The following is a 19,906-nucleotide window of genomic DNA, read 5'->3' as shown; positions in this document are numbered from 1 at the left end:
GAATGGGATTATTATTAGCAAAAAGGCACAATCCTGGATGATACCCAAAACTTCACATGATCAAATGAAATATGAAGATGCTACCCAAAATAAGCAGTTGAAATTTTGAAAAATGTACTAGTGCTTGGTGCAGGTTGCATTTCATTTGATGAAAAAAATGTCAAAGAGTTTTTCTATTAAGTAAAAACAAAACAATTAACACCACCAGCAAATGAGAAATGGTCAAATGAAATAAAACAAAACAAAGAAAAAAAAGAATGAATCAAATTGGTTCCAATTCAGGAAAATTTTGTGAGATATGAATGCTAGTTTCATCATTATTTACACTGCAAAATAATCTGTGCTGGAATGAATGTCTTTTATATGTGAAACTTGCTTCCAGGTTGAGGTCATTACAGCTTTTTATTGTGGTTTCCTTTATTATGGCCAATTTAAACTTTAAAATGGAGTTGGAATACTGCTGGCTTACCTTGGCAGAATTTGCTATCCGAACCTGAAGTGAAGCCCATCCCACATTCACAACAAAATGTAGCAGGGATATTCAAACACTGTCCACTCTCACAAAGATTAAAGTTTTCTTCACACTCATCAACATCTATGGAAGAAGGGAGTCAATTACTATAAAATTGTGATGACTACATGTCCTATTATGCAGGCATGTTTTTTCTTCTGTTTGTTCCTTTATCTAACCATTTATCCTAACAATTAAGCTTATGGCATGCAGTATTTAAATCTTTAGGACAAACAATCTTGTCTAGAGGAGTTTTAAGGAGTGTTTCTTATGTTTGTTATTTGCTATCTTATACGAAATTTCTATTATTGTCACCTAATTGCTAACAATAATTTTTCCCTGAAGGATACTGCAATTAATTCAAAAGAATTTTGATATTATTATAATATGTGGTGTTTATTTCTTTAAACAATTGCCAAGTTTTGAAATAAATAATTAGTACCACATCAATTTTAAGCATTGCAATACTTAAAATTGCAATGAGCAAGAAAGTGAATCTCGTATATTATTGTCACTTTATACTATGTTATATTATATAGTATGTCTTCTTATAACATTAAAAATGAAGACCCAGAGTATCCCCTAAGAGGTTTAATTAGATACTATTAAAATGAATTTTATTTTAAAAGGCCACCTAAAATCATGGAATTATAGATTTAGAGATGGAAAAACCTCAGAGATCACCTAGTCAAACTCCATTTTACAGATGAAGAAAGAGCATTCTAAAAATGAGGAACAGAGAGAGGAGGTCAAAGTGCAAGGAGTAGCAAGTAAAACAGTACAGCTGGATTGTAGATTTAAAGAGGAAAGTAAATAATTGTAAGACAACTGTAAAGGTAGGAATGTATTGAATTGTGATCCAATGACAAACAAAACCCTTTATATTTGATCTTAGATGTAATAGAGAGTCACTGGAGCTTACTATGTAGAGGGTGACATACTTCCAAAAATTACCCTTTATTACATATTTCCACATGGTTCATCTTGCATTATCATTTCAATCTTTATTTAGCTCCAACAAAATGATAAAAAATCTAAAACACCTTTTGTAGCCTGATGGTATGAATTACTATTTCCAAAAGTATATAGATGCTGTCATAATTAATGAAATGCAAATCAATGGCCATAATACAACTCATACTACAGGGGTCTACAAAGTTTTTTTTTTATATTACAAAGTGATCCTCATGTTTAATAAATACTAGGAACTCTGAATAACACGTCTAGTGTTTTGTTCCAGTGACACTTATGTATGTATTCACAATAACAGTACCCAAGTACATAGTTGGATAACAGGAAAATTGTGATGTGTTTGTCCTCTGTTCTCGAAGATGACCATGACATCAGGTAAATGATGGTATATCTTGCAGTTGACCTGGATTTAAGTGAAGGAGGGATGTGCAAGGTCGCCAGCCTCACTTTCTCCTCCAGAGCCATCTGGGTCCAGTGGCCAGATATTCATCAGGATAACTGAAGATGGCCCAGGATGCATTGGGAGACTTTGGCCCTTGCGGGCTAAGGTCTTTTCAGGTTCTCACTTGGAGAGGAGAGGATAAGAAAGGAGGGAAAAAAAGGAAGGGGAGGGAAGGGAAGGGGAAGGGGAGAAGAGAGGAGACTGGCAATAATACATTATTATTATTATCATTATTATTATTGAAAAATAAGAATTTAAAAATTATATGTTTTTATGTCCACTGTAAAAGTAAAAAAAAAAAATCCTGTATCTGTAGCCATAATTAAAATGCTCCTTAGTGTAGAAGCTGATTTGATTTCATCACATTGTTTCAAAATAAGGGATAGCATAGAAAAATAGTTAACCAGTTAAAAGATGTTGGAAAATATATCTTTGAAATTTCACTAACCTAAGCAAGTAAAGTCATCTCCAGTGAATCCTTCAAAACAAGCACAGTGGTATGAATCTGGTGTGTTAACATACTGGGAATTTATACTACAATGGTGGGTTCCATTAGAACATTCATCCATATCTATGTACCAAGAAAACAAAATAAAATATAAGCTAGAGTATTTACAAACAAAATAATATTAAATTTGGCCTTAATTTAAACTTGTAAGTGCGGAAGTGGTTTTTGATTATGCTTTGAAAAAGAATTCAGTAAGTAAACTTGTAAAATGCACACAATCCAAAATACCCCTAGAAAATTCATGAATAAGTGCATAAAAATAAACTGTATGATTTCTAAATTAAACATAAAAACTTAGAATAACAAAGGTACTGAATTCTCCCTGTCCCATGATGAAGATATGCTCTAGCTTCTCAAAGTATTTAATAACCAAGGTAAATTCCTAAGATTGGATTATTTATCTGCCTCATAATTTTCATTATATTTGGCAAAGGAGTTCATTCATTTCAATGATATGTAGTCATTAATTTTTTTTGATGTGAGTAGGAAGCAATAAAAATGGATGATTATGAGAGCAGATAAGAAGTTGGAAAGAAGATTAAAGTTGATGGATGAATGTGAGAAGGAAAGCAGGAAGGGAATTAAGGGTATTTAGTAGTTTGATAGACAAAGAATGGATACGTAGAAAAAAAAATGAAATAACAAACACGACATCTCATACTTTGTAATGACAATGAGGTGAGCCCTAAAGTAAAATAATTCATGTTTGGCAAATGAAAGTAGTTTGCACATACAAAATACAACAGGGGCAACATAGCCAAATTGAATGGTATCATGAATTGAAATAATGAATTTTTCTATATACTCAGTGTAGGTACATTATTGGTGATTGGGGGAAATCAATTAGCTTTACTGTTCTTTCAAATTGATCTAGATAACCAGTGATAAGACACTTCAGGTAGATTAGAAGACATTTGGTAGGTTAAACATGAATGTGTCTGCCTTTAAAAATACAATCTAAGATGAGAAGAAAATCTGTAACTCAAAATCTTTGGGGAATGAATGTTGAAAACTTAAAATAAATTCAAAAAATAAAATTAAAATATCGTCTAGTTCTTCACCTTCTAGAAAGCAAAGACATCCAAATTTGGTTCAATAAAATATCAAGTACCTTGTTTCTTTGCTTCAAATAAAATATTTGAAATTCCTCTGTCAGAGGAATTACTCTATTTTTCTTTTTTATCAAGAAGGTAACATAAGTAATTTATTGCACATTCAAGTTAACTCACAAAAGTTTTACCTTTTCTGGTTTTGTTTCATTGAACTTTAAATTTTATTGGTATTATGTTAGAAGCCTGGGAAAAGATATTAAATATTTTTCATCATATAATTGATTGTATTTACATTAAGTGCTGTCTTCACATAGAAACTTTTCCATAATATAAAACAAATGTTTTCTTATACTCTTGTGGGTCACTATGCAGTTCAATAATAAACTTAATAGAAACTTCTAGGTATAAATTATCTTGCAACTAAAGCTATTATCTCTTGACCTTTAGGGGAAAAAAATCAAGAAGAAAAGCAATGTTTTTATGCAAGCATGCAAGTTAAATGCATGTTAAAAAAACACTGCATAGAATATTATATTCGACTAAATGTAATCTTGTTTCCCTAGTAACTGATTCATTATTTCTGATTGCATATTCACCAACACATCTGGCACCATTTCCAACCCAACCTTCCCTGCAGCTACATTTGAAGCTTCCTTGGATATTTAAGCATGAAGCAAGCATATTGCAGTTGTGAACACACCACCGTCACAGTCATCTACATCTAAGAAAACAATGATTGGTTAAGAAAAGCAAGATAATATAGTATAATGATGAAATTTTAAAATATAGTGGAAACATTGCTAGTTTGGGTGTTAGAATACCTTCTGTATGTAGATTTAGTAAAAGTAAACAGATCAGAGTTGGGCTTCATGTGATTATATATGATTAGAATGATGTGACACATATCTTAGTGAAGCAATTAGATGCAAGCACATCAAAACTAGTGAATTATATACACACTATCCCAGCTAACTCATTCTGTGATAGTATACTACAACCAAGTCAATCATGTGATCTATCGGAGGCAATGACAGAAAGATATGGTGTAGCTCATTTATACTGTGGTGTAGTTTTTAGTCAGTCTATTTGTATTTATATAGTATAAGAAATGTAATAAGACGATGATGACAGCTCTATGAGATGCAACCATAAAAAGTTAAAGTAATGGATATATGATTAATACATGCCTGTACATCTAACACTTCCCTTCTTTTCTGAGCAGCCTAACTGACAACAACAAATGAAGTATGCTTTTGTATTCCCACATTCTCCAAACATACAGATGTTAGAATTTAAGTGGCATTCATTCACATCTATAAGGTTATATTTGAGTTGTATTGGTAAACATTTACCTACAATAATCTTCACATAGAATAAAATACCTTTTACCTGCAACTAACCATTAATGGTAGAAATTTAAAGTACTACTAACAATTTAATTATATTTTAAATACCCATTTCATATAGCACAAACTTGCAAATTATTAATTGATGATCTCGTGGGATTTTTTAAATAAATATGTCCTTTCATAATTCCCAGCTCATATCAGTATGGCTGAGAAAGGCAATGCCAATACCCTAAACACTACTCTTCCAACTTTTCTCAATTTCACAATAATAATCAATCTTTTAAAACAAAGAGCAGAAAATATTGTAATTGACTATTCAATTCATCCTTACTAAAGTCCAACTCTAATGCCAAATTTTTCGGAACCTGAGTTCTGAAAGGTTATGTTGAGTATAAACTCTGGCAGGTCCTAATAAATTAGAAAGTATGCAAGACTGAAAATGGTCTATATCTATTGATAGAGTCGGGAGTAGAAACAGGACTTCCTCACAGCTCCAGCTCCCACCTCCTCCAATTCATGGAAAAAATGACTCTAGACAAACTTTGGAGCTACAGAACCCACAAAATGACACAGAGAAGCTAACCTCCTGCTCAGTACATCCAGGCAGGCCGGCAGCAAGCTCCCAGCACAGAGATCTGGGAGCTGAGCCCAACCCCTCTCAAGCCAGAGATCTTAGCACCAGGGCAGCCTGACCAGCTGCTGGCTGGAGGGACTTCAGATCACCAGTAGCCGTGGCGGTTTCCAGTTTATCAACTCATAGATGCCAAGGACAAAGTGAAAGGTCAGTGCAGTGTGGACTTTGGGACCTGGGAATTTGGAGTGCGATCCAGCCTTTGCCCCTGGGGCAAGAAGCTGCTGAGGCCTCTAGGCAGTGCAGCTGCTGCCATATGACAGCTTCAGCTCCTGGTCTGCAGACTGTAGGGGGACAAAGCAACCAGTCTAAGGGGTATTTGTTCTTGCTTTAACCTACTTGGATCTGGATTTCTGTCTAGGGTGGAGGTCCTGGGGTGTGTGACCAGCTTGCTAGAGCATGTGGAGGCTTCAGCGAGGGCACCCAAGTAATACCTTCAGCAGCTGAGAAAACCCCAGCATTTGGGATAAAGCTCCCATTTCTGGTAGCAGAGTTCTACTGTGGCAAAAAGCCCAAAAGTCAATTAATTGAGTGGTAAATGAGCAGCCAAAGGAAGCAAAGCAAACAGAGCAACACAACTTTACACTCCTATTTGGGGGACACAAAAGATCAAAGCATGAAACAGGAGGAAAACAGCAAAGTCAGAACTCCTGCGCCAAAAGCTTCCAAGAAAAATGTGAGCTGGTTACAGGCCATAGAGGAGCTTAAAAAGGATTTTGAAAATCAAATAAGAGAAGTGGAGGAAAAATTGGGAATAGAAACGAGAACAATGCAAGAAAATTATGAAATGAGAGTCAACAACCTGACTGAAGAAAATAACACCTTAAAAATAGAAGAGTAGTCAAACTAAAATTTGGGGGAGGGGCTCATCAACACAGTGTGGACTCTTTGTCCACTCTTGTGCTGATTTTTATTAGCCTTCAGAATTCAAGAAGACTATCTACTGGAAGAGTTAAGACCTGAATCCAATGGATTTAAGACTTCAATAAAATTCTGTAATATGATAAATTAAATTTTGTTAATAATTGAACATTTTATGTGATTTAATATCATCGTAAAAGAGGCAGAATGGTTTAGGGAAAGCAGTTTATCAGCCTTTGAGCTGAAACTTCAGTCCCAGTTGTGATAGTAATGGCAATTAAAGATTCCCCTGTATTGGCTTGGTTTTCAAATTGATTGTATTAAAACCCAGAGCTTGTTAATCCCACCTGTGGGATGGACTTTTTGATGTGAAAAGAAAGTCCTGACTGGGAGGAGCTGGTGACGTAGATTTGGAGAGACAAGAGAGAGGCGGAAGTTCTTTTTGGAAGCAGCACCTCGTGAAGAGGGAGAGACTAAGAGATTGCTGGTGGCCGCTTTGAATTGCCCTGGACTTTTGAGACCTGCCCCCTGAGCTGCCAAGGACTGAGGAGACATGGCTGTTTTGCTGGTACTTTGTCTGTCTGTTTTGATGTTATTTTGCCAGATTTGTCCACTGGTGAAAGACTGTCCTGTTGAAGAAGTCCTGGAACCTGGCATTTGGTTAAGAAGGCCTGAGACTGTCCTGCAGACAGAGAGTGAATACTGTCCACTGGTTAGGGACAGTACTGAGAGTGAATACTGTCCACTGGTGAAGGACAGTGCTGTTGTTGCAGGGGTCTGGGAGCCTTTCTGTTGGTTTAGAAGCCCTGAAGAAGGACTTTCTTGTTGTATGTTTACAGAAATCCTGGGAGAGGGCTTTGCTAATGTGTTCAGGGGTTCTAGGACTGTTCTACAGACAGAGGATAAATTCATGAAGGGACTGGCAATGTATCTTATGGCCTTGCTAAGCCTTGTCTCCCCAGGAACTAAGATTGCTGAGAACTTGCCTCGTGTCAAGATGAAGAAAAGACCTCCATTTGGGTATTAAGTGCTGTGTTTAAACTTGATGTAACTCTGGGGTAGATTCAATTGTGATCCAGGGGTGGGGAACTTTTGACCTTTTTGTGTTCTATGGTTGAGCAAATGAATGTATTTTACTTATGTTTGGAAACGAATCTCCATTTGAGAAGAGGGGCTTTGTGGTGGACTTAATTAAGGTATAGCCTAGGGGTGGAGAAGTATTTGGAACAGAGACTTTGTAATTGATTGAATGATTGGAAAGTCCTGGGGTGGGGTAGGCCTTGGAGATGATTTAATCACACTTAGTAAATGCTGTATTTTGAATGATGTCATGTTTTGATCTTCTCTGTTCTGGGTTTGTTACTGAAATAAAATAGAGAGCACCTATGCTGGTATTTTGAACCTGGGAAGTTGCCTTTGCTTGGTATTACATTACACCAGTCTCAGACACATAACTAGATGCATGATTGTTGGAAAATAATTTACCATTTTAGAGTCTCACATTACTCATTTGAAAGCAAGCATTTGAAAAATACTTTCTTCACAATTGTGAAACAGGTAGTGTAAGCACTTGAAACCTATAATGCAGTAAATTAACATTAATAATAATTTTGCCTGTACCCTTCATTTTAACACAGAAGGCAGATAAAATTTTCCTAGTTCAATACATGAAGCTTTTTCTTTTCAAACTTCTTGGGAAATAATTTTTAATATGAACATTACACGATGAAACACTACATATGTATATATACACATATAGTGTGTGTGTGTGTGTATATATATATGTGTGCGTGTGTGTGTGTATTCACACTGAGAGGCAGCATGGTACTGTTGATAGAGCTGTTATTGGAGCCAGGAAGACATGCATTTAAGTCCTGCCTTTGACACATAAAGGCTGCGTGATTCTAAGTAAGTCCCTTGACTTCCCATTACTGCAGGTATCAAAGATTAGAACCTTTGAAGGACTTACCTATCTGCATTAGTGGATTAGAGTAGGGTTCCCTCACAAGGAAATCCCACACTAAATGAAATGACAGATCTGTGTCTCTAGCTCTCAATTGACTATTTATATGATGCATAACTTAATATCTTTTTCTTTGAATACCTACCAATACATGTTTTCATATCCATGGAAGCCACAAAATCATCATAATAGAGACAGCCACCAGTAATGTTAGTGCATTGGCCACCATCACAGACACCGGGATATTTTTCATATTCATCAATATCTAAAGAAATAAAATTTGCAACATACAAAAATAAAAATAATTTTTGAGAATACCAAAGATTACCTGTTTCCATCCCTTCTGTAAGAAACAAAACTCACTAAGAATGGGTGTCTCTTAAGGCCCAGTAAAAATCTATATAAAGTCTAAAGTTCTCTCCAGAACTCCAGTCCAACATTACTGTCTGGTAGACATTTCCAAGTAAATGTCCTGAAAGTACCTCAAGCTCAATTATTTCCAAAATGGAATTCATTATATACCCCTTCTCTTTTCTTGCCTTTTTAAAAATGCAAATTCTCCTTTTCTACAAACTTCTATTGAAGGTATTATCTTCCTTTTTACTCACCCAGGTTGACATGCTTAAAGTCATTCCTGACTTTTTCATCTTCCTCGTTCTCATCTTATCCCTTATGGTTTTACTTCCAAAATATCTGTTATACCTGTCCCCATATCCAAATTTACATAGTCCCTACCCTCACCAAATCTCATCTGGAACAGAGTATCCTATTTGGTCAGCCTCCGATCTATTTCCTCTCCAATCAATCCTCCACATGGATGGCAAACCAATATTCTTAAAATACAGAAGTAACCACATCACTTCTGTACTAAAAATATTCAATGACTTCTTTTGCCCCAAGACAAAATATAAATTCTTTAGCTAGACAATGTTTGACACAATAGGTATCCCACTTGGCTTTTCATTCTTATTTCCCATTACACCCCTTTATACACTCTCTATCTCAATGAAACTACTCAGCTATTTGTGTCCTATGCATAGCATTCTATCTTTCCACCTTTGCACAGGTGGTGCCATGTCTATAATGCACTCTCCAACCTTACCATCATTCTTAGGATCCCAATATTACTTCAAAATACAGCTCCAGTAAACACACACACACACACACACACACAAGTACACATACACACGGTGTTTGCTGCAATTGCTGAGCCCTAGTCTGTTGTTAGTGTTTTTCCCTTTCGGAATTTCTTTGTGTATGTATTTGGTAATTACTTGTGCACATGTCGTAGAATGGATGGTATTTGGAGACAGAGATTGTTTCATTTTTGTTTTTGTGTTACCAGTTCCTGACACATTGCTTTGTGTATAATAGACATTAAATAAATGTTAGGATGAATTGAATTGGATAAAGTCAAATCTGTAAATGAAAATTAACTAAGATGGAGAAAGTACTTGTGTTTTTGTTTCCTTACCTGAATAAGTTCTCATATCTGGCATCAGGGTATAAACTTTACTGCAAATACATTCATAGCTGCCTTCTGAATTAGTGCATTGGGTATCACATCTTCCATTCATTATCCTACACTCATCAATACCTGGTAAAAGAACATTTCAACTGTATTATTTGTTGGTTCTTTCTTTAAAAAGGTCTGCCTTTTAAAAGCTAATTATGGAGACCGTGTTGAATGCTTACTCATTTTTCATGATGATTTTTTCTTTAGTTAGTCTAAGTTTATATTTGCCTATACAAATTGGCAGCTGCTTTTGGTGATATTTTTAACACTACCAAATTAATGGTAGTTATTAATTGATAATTAATTCATTAATATATTATAGTAATTGAACAAAAAGCAATGTGAGGGATAACTTGCAGTGAAATTTCCCCATTCTGAACATCCTATATACATTCTTCTTACTCCCTTATACTTTATAACTAAGTTCAGTATCGTTTCCCTATATGTGTGTGTGTGTGTGTGTGTGTGTGTGTGTAGGTCATTGTGCATTTCAAGGTAATGTAAGAGCTATTGAGTATTAAGACAATTGATTGGATGAACTATTGAGACTGTGTGGAATGGCTAGCAGTGAAGTTTCCCCATTCTAAATATCATATGTACATTCTACTTCCTTGTATTTTGTAACTAAGTTCAGTATTGTTTCCATATATATATATATATATATATATATATATATACACACACACATATGTAAGTCATTGTGTATTTCAAGGTAATGTAAGAGCTACTGGGTATTAATACAATTGCTTGGATTACCTATTGAGACCAAATTAGAGGTGTTTCTAGTTTGGGGAAAGGAATGATAGTGCGAGAGGTAACAAAGGGTTAAGTTTCCACAGAACTGCAAGAATTGCTGAACAAGACTACTGATAAAAAAGTTAACAGACAGTAGCCTTGGGGGAGTTGAGGCAGTAGCCTTGGGAGGAAGTTGATTCCCAGTTCCCAGAGAACTCCTAGATAATACTAAAATGAAATAATGTAGAATGGAAGGAGCTAGCAGCAGCAGGTGGATTTGACCAATCAGGAAACAGACAGTGGCCTTGGGTCACTCAGACCCAGATAAGTATGTATCTAGGTTAGACTGAAGGGGGTTCAGTATTCTGAGGTTGTTACTGCACTTGCATAATGGACCTCATGTATTATGTATGTTATCTAACAAGATTAGAGCCTCATTAGTAATAATTAGGTTAATGTTTGGGAGGGGCATGTAACCCTTGCTTATTTAACCCAACTTTAGCTTCTGTATGGCAGACTGAACCACTCAGAACATTCTGTTCTGAGACTGGATCGCCTGCTTCTTGCAAGATTCTAATAAAACTTTCTACCTTGACTTTGAGAGGTCTCCGAGTAGTCAATTTAGGTTAGGGTCTCTGTGTCCCACACAAGACTAAATTAGAGGTGTTTTTAGTTTGGGGAAAGGAGTAGTAGTGTGAGAGGTAGTAAAGAGTTAAGTTTCTATAGAAGTGCAAGAATTGTTGAAACAAGACTACTGATAAAAAGTACCAGACAGTAGCGAGTAAGAGCACTGGCTCCAGTGTTGGGATGATGTGGGAATCAAATCTGGACTCAGATACTTAGCACCACACCCAGAAATAACTGGCCGTGTAACCTTGAGCAAGTTACTTAATTCCAATTGCTTTAAAAAAACAAGAAAGAAAAAAAAAGTACCAAACAGTAGTCTTGGGACAAGTTGAGCAGTAGCCTTGGGAAGAAGCTGGGTTCCCAGTTCCCAGAGAACTTCTAGATAATACTAAAAATGAAATAATGTTGAATAAAAGGAGCTGGCAGCAGCAGGTGGATTTGACCAATCAGAAAGCAGACAGCAGCTTTGGGACACTCAGGCCCAGATGAGGACACATTTGGGTTGGACTGAAGGGGGTTCAGTATTCTGGGGTTGTTACTGTGCTTGCTTGCATAGTAGACCTCATGTATTATGTATATTATCTAACAAAGTTAGAGCCTCATTGGAAATAATTAGGGTAATGAATAGAGAGGGCTTTTCACCAATTGGTTGGCATATAAAGAAGATTGTGAGCTTGCCTTACCAACTAATGGTAAGGTGGGACAGTGGAGAAGGTATGGTATTCCCGTGTTAGGGCTTTATAATCTTGCTTTTGCCTTCTATAGTGCTCTCCTCCCTTCTGATTTTTTTTTTGTTCAATTTGGGGATGCCCTTTCTTGAGAAAGATAGTAATAAAGTTTTTGCCTTTACCTTGAGAAATCTTTGAGTCATTTTAGGTGAGTGGTCTTCTGATCCATACAGCAATTAATAAAAAAAAATGAAAGATACTTACCAAAAAAGGACTAAAAACGATAGCGAAAGTATTCTTTTTATTTCTTATTAAAATAGGACAACCATGCAACACTATACAAGGATATTTATGAAATATCCTGAGAACTCAGTGACTTAGAAGTATGATTGTTTTTAATGAAAGGACCTGTTCTCTTTAGTGGCAAAAGCTTCATTTACTTACTTGATAAATAAGAATTTCAGGACACTGGTGTGGCCATTTCTTACCCATATAGCCTTGCCTTTCTGGAGTTACTTGATATTCAGGATTACAAGCACACTGGTATGGTACAATCATGGCCACACATTTTCCATTTCTATATAGATTATCACTCATAAAACATTCATTTATATCTGCAAAAGAAAAAAATTGACATACTTCTATATAGTACCTATGCTCATGTTTGCTTTTGATAAAAGTATAGCCAGTGTTCAAACCCTTAGATGTTCTGAATTATTATTTAGTTTAGGATCAATGGCTATGGTATGTGGAAGACAGAGAGGTCTGGAAGAGTGTTTCTTATTCATGTCCTTCCCCACTCACTCAGTTTAGGGGAAGTGCATTTGCAGTGGACAAAGAAAAAAGACAGGAAAACACAGAAAAGTAGCGTGGGTATATGCAGGCATACAGTATTTAATGCTTCTTTTCCTTGTCATATTAGCTGAGTGGAAGATTTGAAGAGACAATAAAAATGCTGAGCATCCACAAGCTGTACCTACCTACTCAAGACTCTATTTACTGGTGACTGAAAATGCCTGCGATTAGTGTTGCAATTGACTCGTATGAATTTTTGGTCCATAGACTCAACCAGCTAAATGGACTAAGGAGAGCAAAAGGGAGGGCAATTACTCTTACTGTTTTCCCCCTGATTTACTTTTAAAGCAATCTGGGACTCAAGAGCTCCAGATCTGGGCACACATACCCCTTTCCTTAACCTTCCAACACAGACAAATTAAGTGGGAAGAGTTTGGAACTGTGGGCAGAGGGGTTCCATGAACAAATTCTTAACAATTAGCTTTTGATATAGGTGGAACCTTACATTTCCTGTTTAAAAAACTATCTTCAGCAATATTTCACATCACTCTAGAGACTAGATAAATATTCAGTACAGGCAGTATAATTACATTAAGTTGTTCTGTTCCACAGAGGAGGGATATTGTAGGTTTAGTGCCCTCTGGTGGCCTGTTGAGATAATGTAGTCTTTTAGCAGTCTTTAGGTGAGACTACTCGGTTGGACACTTGAGGAGAAGGCCATTTCGTGAGCAATTTAGATATTCTACTCCCTTGCCAGATATCAAAGTGATGCATTGAACTTCTACAGAGTTAAGACAAGCATAACACACAGTAAGGTGGACTGCTATTGGGACACATCAATGCCCTATTATCATACAGAAGTGTGTGTGTGTGTTTCCATTTCTTATAACAACTAAGAGTCAGCAAAGAAACTAAGTAGCAAAGACCGAAGAAGATACACTCTACAAAAGAGTTGTCTTTGATATGCTGGTGTTGCGTTTGTCCTTGGTTTCCAAAGAGGACCATAGCGTCAGGGAGATGATGACATGGCTTTCAGTTGGCTTGGATTTGAGTGAGGAAGGGCTGTGAGGAGGCACCAGCCTCACTTTCACCTCCAGAGCCATCTGGGTCCAGTGGCCAGATATTCTTCAGGACAGATGGAGATAGCCCTGGATGCAATGGGAGACCCTGGTCCTTTTAGTCTAAGGTCTTTTCAGGTTCTCACTTGGTGTGAGTAAACACCCATTTAGTGAATAGGCCTCTAAGTAGTTACTAAAGGGATGACCCCTTTAATTAAAAAAAAAGAAAAGAAAAGAAATCAAACTGGGAGGGGAAGACCCTCAGAGTTCCTGGACAAAAGAAAAACAGTTATTATTTAGTATTTACATTCACTCTGTGACACAATGGCAGGGAACTATTGTCCAATCTATGAGCTCCAGAGTGAACTGGGTTTAAGATTACTGGCTAGAGATGTCCTTAATATATTTATAATATTTATCTATGTATCATATATAATTTAAATGTAATATAATAATAAAGACCATAAAATTCAAAAATTGGCACATGACACAGGGAAAGGAAGAGAATAAGAATCTATTAAATGCTTTTTATGTTCCAGGTATCATGCTAAACACTTCATAAACATCTCATTTGATGGTTATAGAGTCAGAGCAGGGCTGGTAAGGAATCATTTTTATGTATATGTGAGTATGGATGTGTAAAACATATATGTGTGACAACACAGAGGTGTGAACAAATAGATTCTTGAAAATAATATCATCTGTCTCTCTTTTCTCCTTATAGTCTCTATAACTTTAGAGTTTATAGACAGGTGATCTTTTGTTTTTTTCTAGTAAAGCTATGAAAACTGAAAATTCAATTGTTCTACTGCCTGGTATATGAGATCAAATAAAATCAATCATAAAAAGCAATCTGAATATGGATTAGTAGGGCTAGATTATTAAAATCTAAGTTATTAAGTTGCTTTTAAAAATAGAAAATCCAGCTTTAGAACTAAGAGGCATCTAGACCAACTTCCTTATCAGCATATGAAGAAACTGATGTCCAGAGTGGTTAAATGACTTGCCTAAAGTAACAAATGACTTTCTTCCTCAGTCTTTCTTCCTAGAACTAGGCCAAAACCACGTTTCCTAAATCCTAATCCTAATTTAATGAACGAGAAATTTGCACAACAAAAAATGTAGAATGCATTATTGGAACCCTCATTTTCTGATTACAATTTATTTAATTCTGTGGATACACACTGAGGATAAACTCACCCACACAATCCTCATGTGATGGTATTTCATATCCAAATGAGCAGTCCCATTCAAAGCTGCCTTCTGTGTTCACACAGTTTCTACCTCTACAAAGTAGAGAGTTATGTTCACATTCATTAATGTCTGAAAGGTAAATATGTTATCTATTAAGTGATTTTTAGGAAAAAATAGTAAAGAATGGGAAAAAATGATTGCCTGAAAATGAGTGAACTTTAGAAATAAATGAGAAAATTTTTACTTGTAATAGACCCTCTATCTTCTAATATAGTATTGAAAGAATCTAGTAAATAGTAAAAGTTCTAGTAAAACTAAAAACTACTAAATTATTCATAAGCTTAGTAACTTGAGGGGGAAGGGTAGTGGTGAAGAAAAAAAGTATTACAATCTAGATAAGGAAGGCTTACTAGGAAGACATACTAATCACTAATTAATAGAATAGATTGTTTTCTTTTAGTGTTAATTTTCAGATTTACTAAATGAATGTAAAATTTTAGGAACAGATAACTGCTGTCCAAGAAATAACCACTGAAGAGGTCAGATTAAACATCAATATAGAAATGTATAATTCACAGTATCCTGAAAAGCGGGTTAAAATACTGCACAGAGTTGCAATAAGCCAAAATTGAAGGTGTCATAAATTTGGGGGCAAGGGAATAATAATTCATATAAAACATTGAAAATTTTAATACAAAACTGTGTGAACCTACTTTGCTGATTTTAGATCTCCATGTGACAAGCATTCTCTGAGATAGGCATGGGTCAAAAGTATGCGTCTATGCTACTTTTGCTTCAAGTTTTGAGAGCAAGTCAACCATACTTACCCATACAGTTCTTCATCATCATGAACCTGCTTTCATAACCTTCAAAACACTGACACTCAAAACTGCCTGGAGTATTGACACAAGTACCACTTCCACAAAGGTCAAGGGAACTCTTGCATTCATCAATGTCTGATTTTAAAGAATTAAACAGAATGAAGTCAACAAGAGTTAAAGTGTGAGATTTCACTTCTCAGGGGAAGGTATAGATCATTTGAAATGTCAGGGAAGTCTGTGTCATATAGGACAAAGATTTGTTCAGATGACCAGCAGCAGAGTGGGTCAGGGGAGCTGAGCCTGGGGTTCATTCCTCTTTCCAACTGCCAAAACCGTCACTGTCAACTGGCAGGGGCACTTTTCTATGGTCAGAATTCTGGAACCAAATGGTGAGTGTTTGCTTTTATTTTAATAGACTTTATGTCTTCCTGGATTGAAAATGACAAAGCATTAAGTGGAAGGATAAGCTTAGCTAAGGTGATGACAACCAAAGAAAGATGTTATTCTGAGACATTTCATCAAGCTTTTGGGCAAATCCGTTGTGTTGGTTGCCACAATAACAACTAAAATGCCTCCTTGACTGGGAGCAGTTGAAGATAAGGCTCCTATGTCCAGGGGTATAATGTAACTCATAGACAAAGAGATAGAGTCCAAAGGGGTTGACTAGTCTATTTATTTAGTCATACCAATAAAAAAATAGTAGCAGTCTCACCTTCAAAAATAATGACAATGAACTTTCTGTATTTTTTCATTGTTGCTACAAATCTGCAATATTATTTGTAACTCTATCAAATACATTCTTTTTTTTTTTTACTTTTTTTTGGAGGGGGGAAGGCAGGTCAATTGGGGTTAAGTGACTTGCTCAAGGTCACATGGCTAGTGTTAAGTGTTTGAGGTCAAATTTGAACTCAGGTTCTCCTAACTTCAGAGCTGGTGCTCTATTCACTGTACCACCTAGCCACCCCCAAATACATTCTTTAAAAACGAGTTAGCATAATGAGGTCAACTAAGCTGTAGCTACTCTAGCTCTACACAGCCGAAAAAGAACTTTACATAAAGAGAATTAATTTATATTCCTGATCTGATAAAATATTGGTTAAACAAAATTCAACATATGGCCTTTATTTCTGAAAGCAGAAAAAACTATTCTAAATGGATTCTGAATTCAGCTGCTATAATATTTTATGTTTCAGTTTTAAAAACTTATCAAAGTATTTGATCATTGGGCTTTTAAAAAAATCTTATGTAAGTAATATGTGTTCACTATTTAAAATTACTTCTGAGCATTCTTGCTAGGAAATTTTCATTTTTCCTTTTTATCCATTTATTTCTTTAGCAATAAACATTACTTAAACTATACAAATAAACTATTGTCAGTTAAAACTAGTAAGTAAATCAGTTAACTGGGAAAACAATCTTTGCAGCTAGACTTTTTCATAAAGCTCTTATACCTGATAAAATATAAAAGGATTTGAATTTAGAAGACAGATAAATGTTTAAAGGTCATAAACAGGAAATTTTCAAAGGAAGAAACCCAATTTATCAACAACCACATGAAAAAAATTCTTCAAATAATTAGAGAAAAACAAATCTGAGGTTCTACCTCATACCCACCAGATTGGCAAAATTAAGAAAACAAAACAAAACAAAAAGATCATTGTGGAGAGTCTGTAAGAACACAGGTACACCAGTGTAATATTGGTAGAGTTGTGAATTGGTCAAGACATTCTAGAAAACAATTGGGAACTATACTCAAAAATTCACTAAACTTTGTATACCCTTTGATCACTAATATGGGTTTGTATTGCAAACAAATCAGATAAAAAGGGAAATTACTCATATATATATATATATATATATATATATGAAAATTGTGCAGTTTTTGCTATGACAAAGAACTGTAAAAAAAGAAGGTGATTATCAACTGAGGAATACCTCAACAAATTATAGCAAAAGAATGTAGTAGAATATGATTGTGCTATAAGAAATGATGAAAAAGTTGTATGAACTGATGCACAGTAGAAGTGACCAGAACAAAGAGAATGTCTTATACAATAACACAAAAATGATTAAAAAAATAATTTTGAAAGATTTAAGAACACTGATCAATACTTCCAGAGGACAGATGATAAAGCATACTGCCCACCTTGTGAAAGAGATGTTCAAAATGCAGAATGAGACATATGTTTTCACTGTTTCCTGTCAGTAAACATTTATTAAGCACCTTCTGTGAGTCAGGCACTGCTCCAAGCGTTGGGGATACAAAGAAATGTAAAAATCAGTTCGTGCCTTCAAAAAGTTCACAGTCCAATGGAGGGGACAGCATGCCAATGTACAAACAATCTCTCTATAGGATAAATGTGAAATGATTAACAGAGTGAAGGCAGTAAAATTAGGGGGATTGGGAAAGGTTTCCTATAAGAAGGTAGGGTTTTAGCTGAGACTTGAAGGAAGCCAGGGAAGCCAGAAGGAGGAGAGGCAGAGGGAAGGCCTTCCATGCATGGAGGTCAACCAGAGTCAACAGATGGAGTGTCTTGAATGAGGAACATCAAGCAAGCTGGTGTCACTGGATAACAGAATAGTTGTGGGTGGTAGGTGAGATGGATATCAGATGTAAGAAGACTGAACAGTCAAGGGGAGAGTTTAGGAGGTTATAGATGACTTAAAACCCCAACAGAGGATTTGTATTTGATCCTGGAGGTGATCCATGGAGTTTAGTGAGTAGATGGTAACCTCTGACCAAACTCTAAGCCTCCACAGTGCCTACTTTGGCTGCCTTCATGATCACTGGAACAAACTGTTTTTATCCACCCATTCCAATGGGGGAAGTTTTCACATGCATCGAATGGGTTGGAGGCTTGTGAGTTACTTGCAATCTGGTTTAGCATGTCTGCTAAGATAGGTTGCTGGGGTGTGGTTGCTGCACATGCTGTAGCTTCTTGGAGTCACATGTGAGAGCTGAGTGCCAGGTAGACACTACAGGTGGATGAGTGGCCCTGAAAAGGCCTGGACAAGTCCTCACACCGGAGGTACTAGTGCTCCCTGAATGCCCAAAATACCCCATGGTACATACTAGGTGATATATAAATGCTTATTCCATTCCCTTCTTTTTTCCTTGGGATATTTGCCTTATAGTGGAATCTCTGAGTCAAAATGTAATGGAAAAAATCTCTTTCATTTTATTTTCAAAGAGGCAAATTATTTTCCTGGCCAGTAGGTGGCTCTGTAGACCGAGTACTGGGTCTGGAGTCAGAAATAAATTCAAATCTGGCCTCAGATGCATACTAGCTGGGCAAGTCACTTAACCCTCTTTGCTTTGCCTCAGTTTCCTCATCTGTAAAATGAGCTGAAGAATGAAATTGCAAACAACTCCAGTATCTTTGCCAAATGGAATCATGAAGTAGACACTACTGAAACAACAGAACAACAATAATAAATTATTTTCCAAAATGGATGTACAAAAAATATTTATAGCAGCAATTTTTTGGTGGCTAAGAATTGGAAATTGCCTATCACTTGGGGAATAACCGAATAAATTGTGGTATATTGTTGTAATGGAATATTACTGTGCTATAAGAAATGACAAGCAGGATGATTTCAGAAAAACATGGAAGGACTTACATGAACTGATGCAAAGTGAAGTGAGCAGAACCAAGAGAACACTGTATACAGTAACAGCAATGTTGAATGAATAAGAACTATGAATGATTTAGCTATTCTCAGCAATACAATGATCCTAAGCAATCCAAAAGGACTCATGATGAAAAATGCTATCTGTCTCCAGAGAAAGAACTGATGGAGTCTGAAGGCAGATGGAAGCATACTTATATTTTCTTTTACCACATGACTAATATGTAAATATGCTTTGCACATATAATCTATTTCAAAGTGCTTGTCTTCTCAAGGGGGTAGGGGAGAGAAGGAGGGAAGAATGGAAATAATTTGGAACTCAAAATTTTTAAAAACGTATGTTAAAAACTAGTTTTACATGTTATTTGGAAAAATAAAACATTAAAATAAAAAAAAGAAGAGGAATAAGGAGAAGCAGAAAAAGATGAAGAGGAAGGAGAAAAAGAGGAAGAGGAGGAGGAGAAGGACAAGAGGAAGAAAGAGGAGGAGAAGGAAAAGGGGGAGAAGGGGAAGGAAGAGGAGGAAGAGAAGAAGAAGAAGAAGAAGAAGAAGAAGAAGAAGAAGAAGAAGAAG

The 19,906-nt window shown here is 35.9% G+C and overlaps 1 protein-coding gene across 1 annotated transcript in view; it reads right to left on the bottom strand.

Moving 5' to 3' along the window:
- Window positions 1–19,906, bottom strand: part of LOC138161219 (fibrillin-2-like) — a 152,583-nt gene that overhangs the window by 117,788 nt on the left and 14,889 nt on the right. The window contains 10 exon segments of the mRNA XM_069088046.1: window positions 470–595; window positions 2,374–2,496; window positions 4,082–4,181; window positions 4,184–4,206; window positions 4,673–4,798; window positions 8,435–8,554; window positions 9,764–9,886; window positions 12,324–12,449; window positions 14,889–15,011; window positions 15,710–15,838. Of these exon segments, the coding sequence (XP_068944147.1) occupies window positions 470–595; window positions 2,374–2,496; window positions 4,082–4,181; window positions 4,184–4,206; window positions 4,673–4,798; window positions 8,435–8,554; window positions 9,764–9,886; window positions 12,324–12,449; window positions 14,889–15,011; window positions 15,710–15,838 (1,119 nt within the window).

This window comes from Petaurus breviceps, unplaced genomic scaffold (assembly GCF_028583685.1).
Source record: "Petaurus breviceps papuanus isolate PSGF00001 unplaced genomic scaffold, PetGlider_PUasm1.0 184, whole genome shotgun sequence".
In the NCBI taxonomy this organism is placed as follows: domain Eukaryota; kingdom Metazoa; phylum Chordata; class Mammalia; order Diprotodontia; family Petauridae; genus Petaurus; species Petaurus breviceps.
Note: the sequence above shows the minus strand (reverse complement) of the source record. Positions and strands in the feature narration are given on the sequence as shown.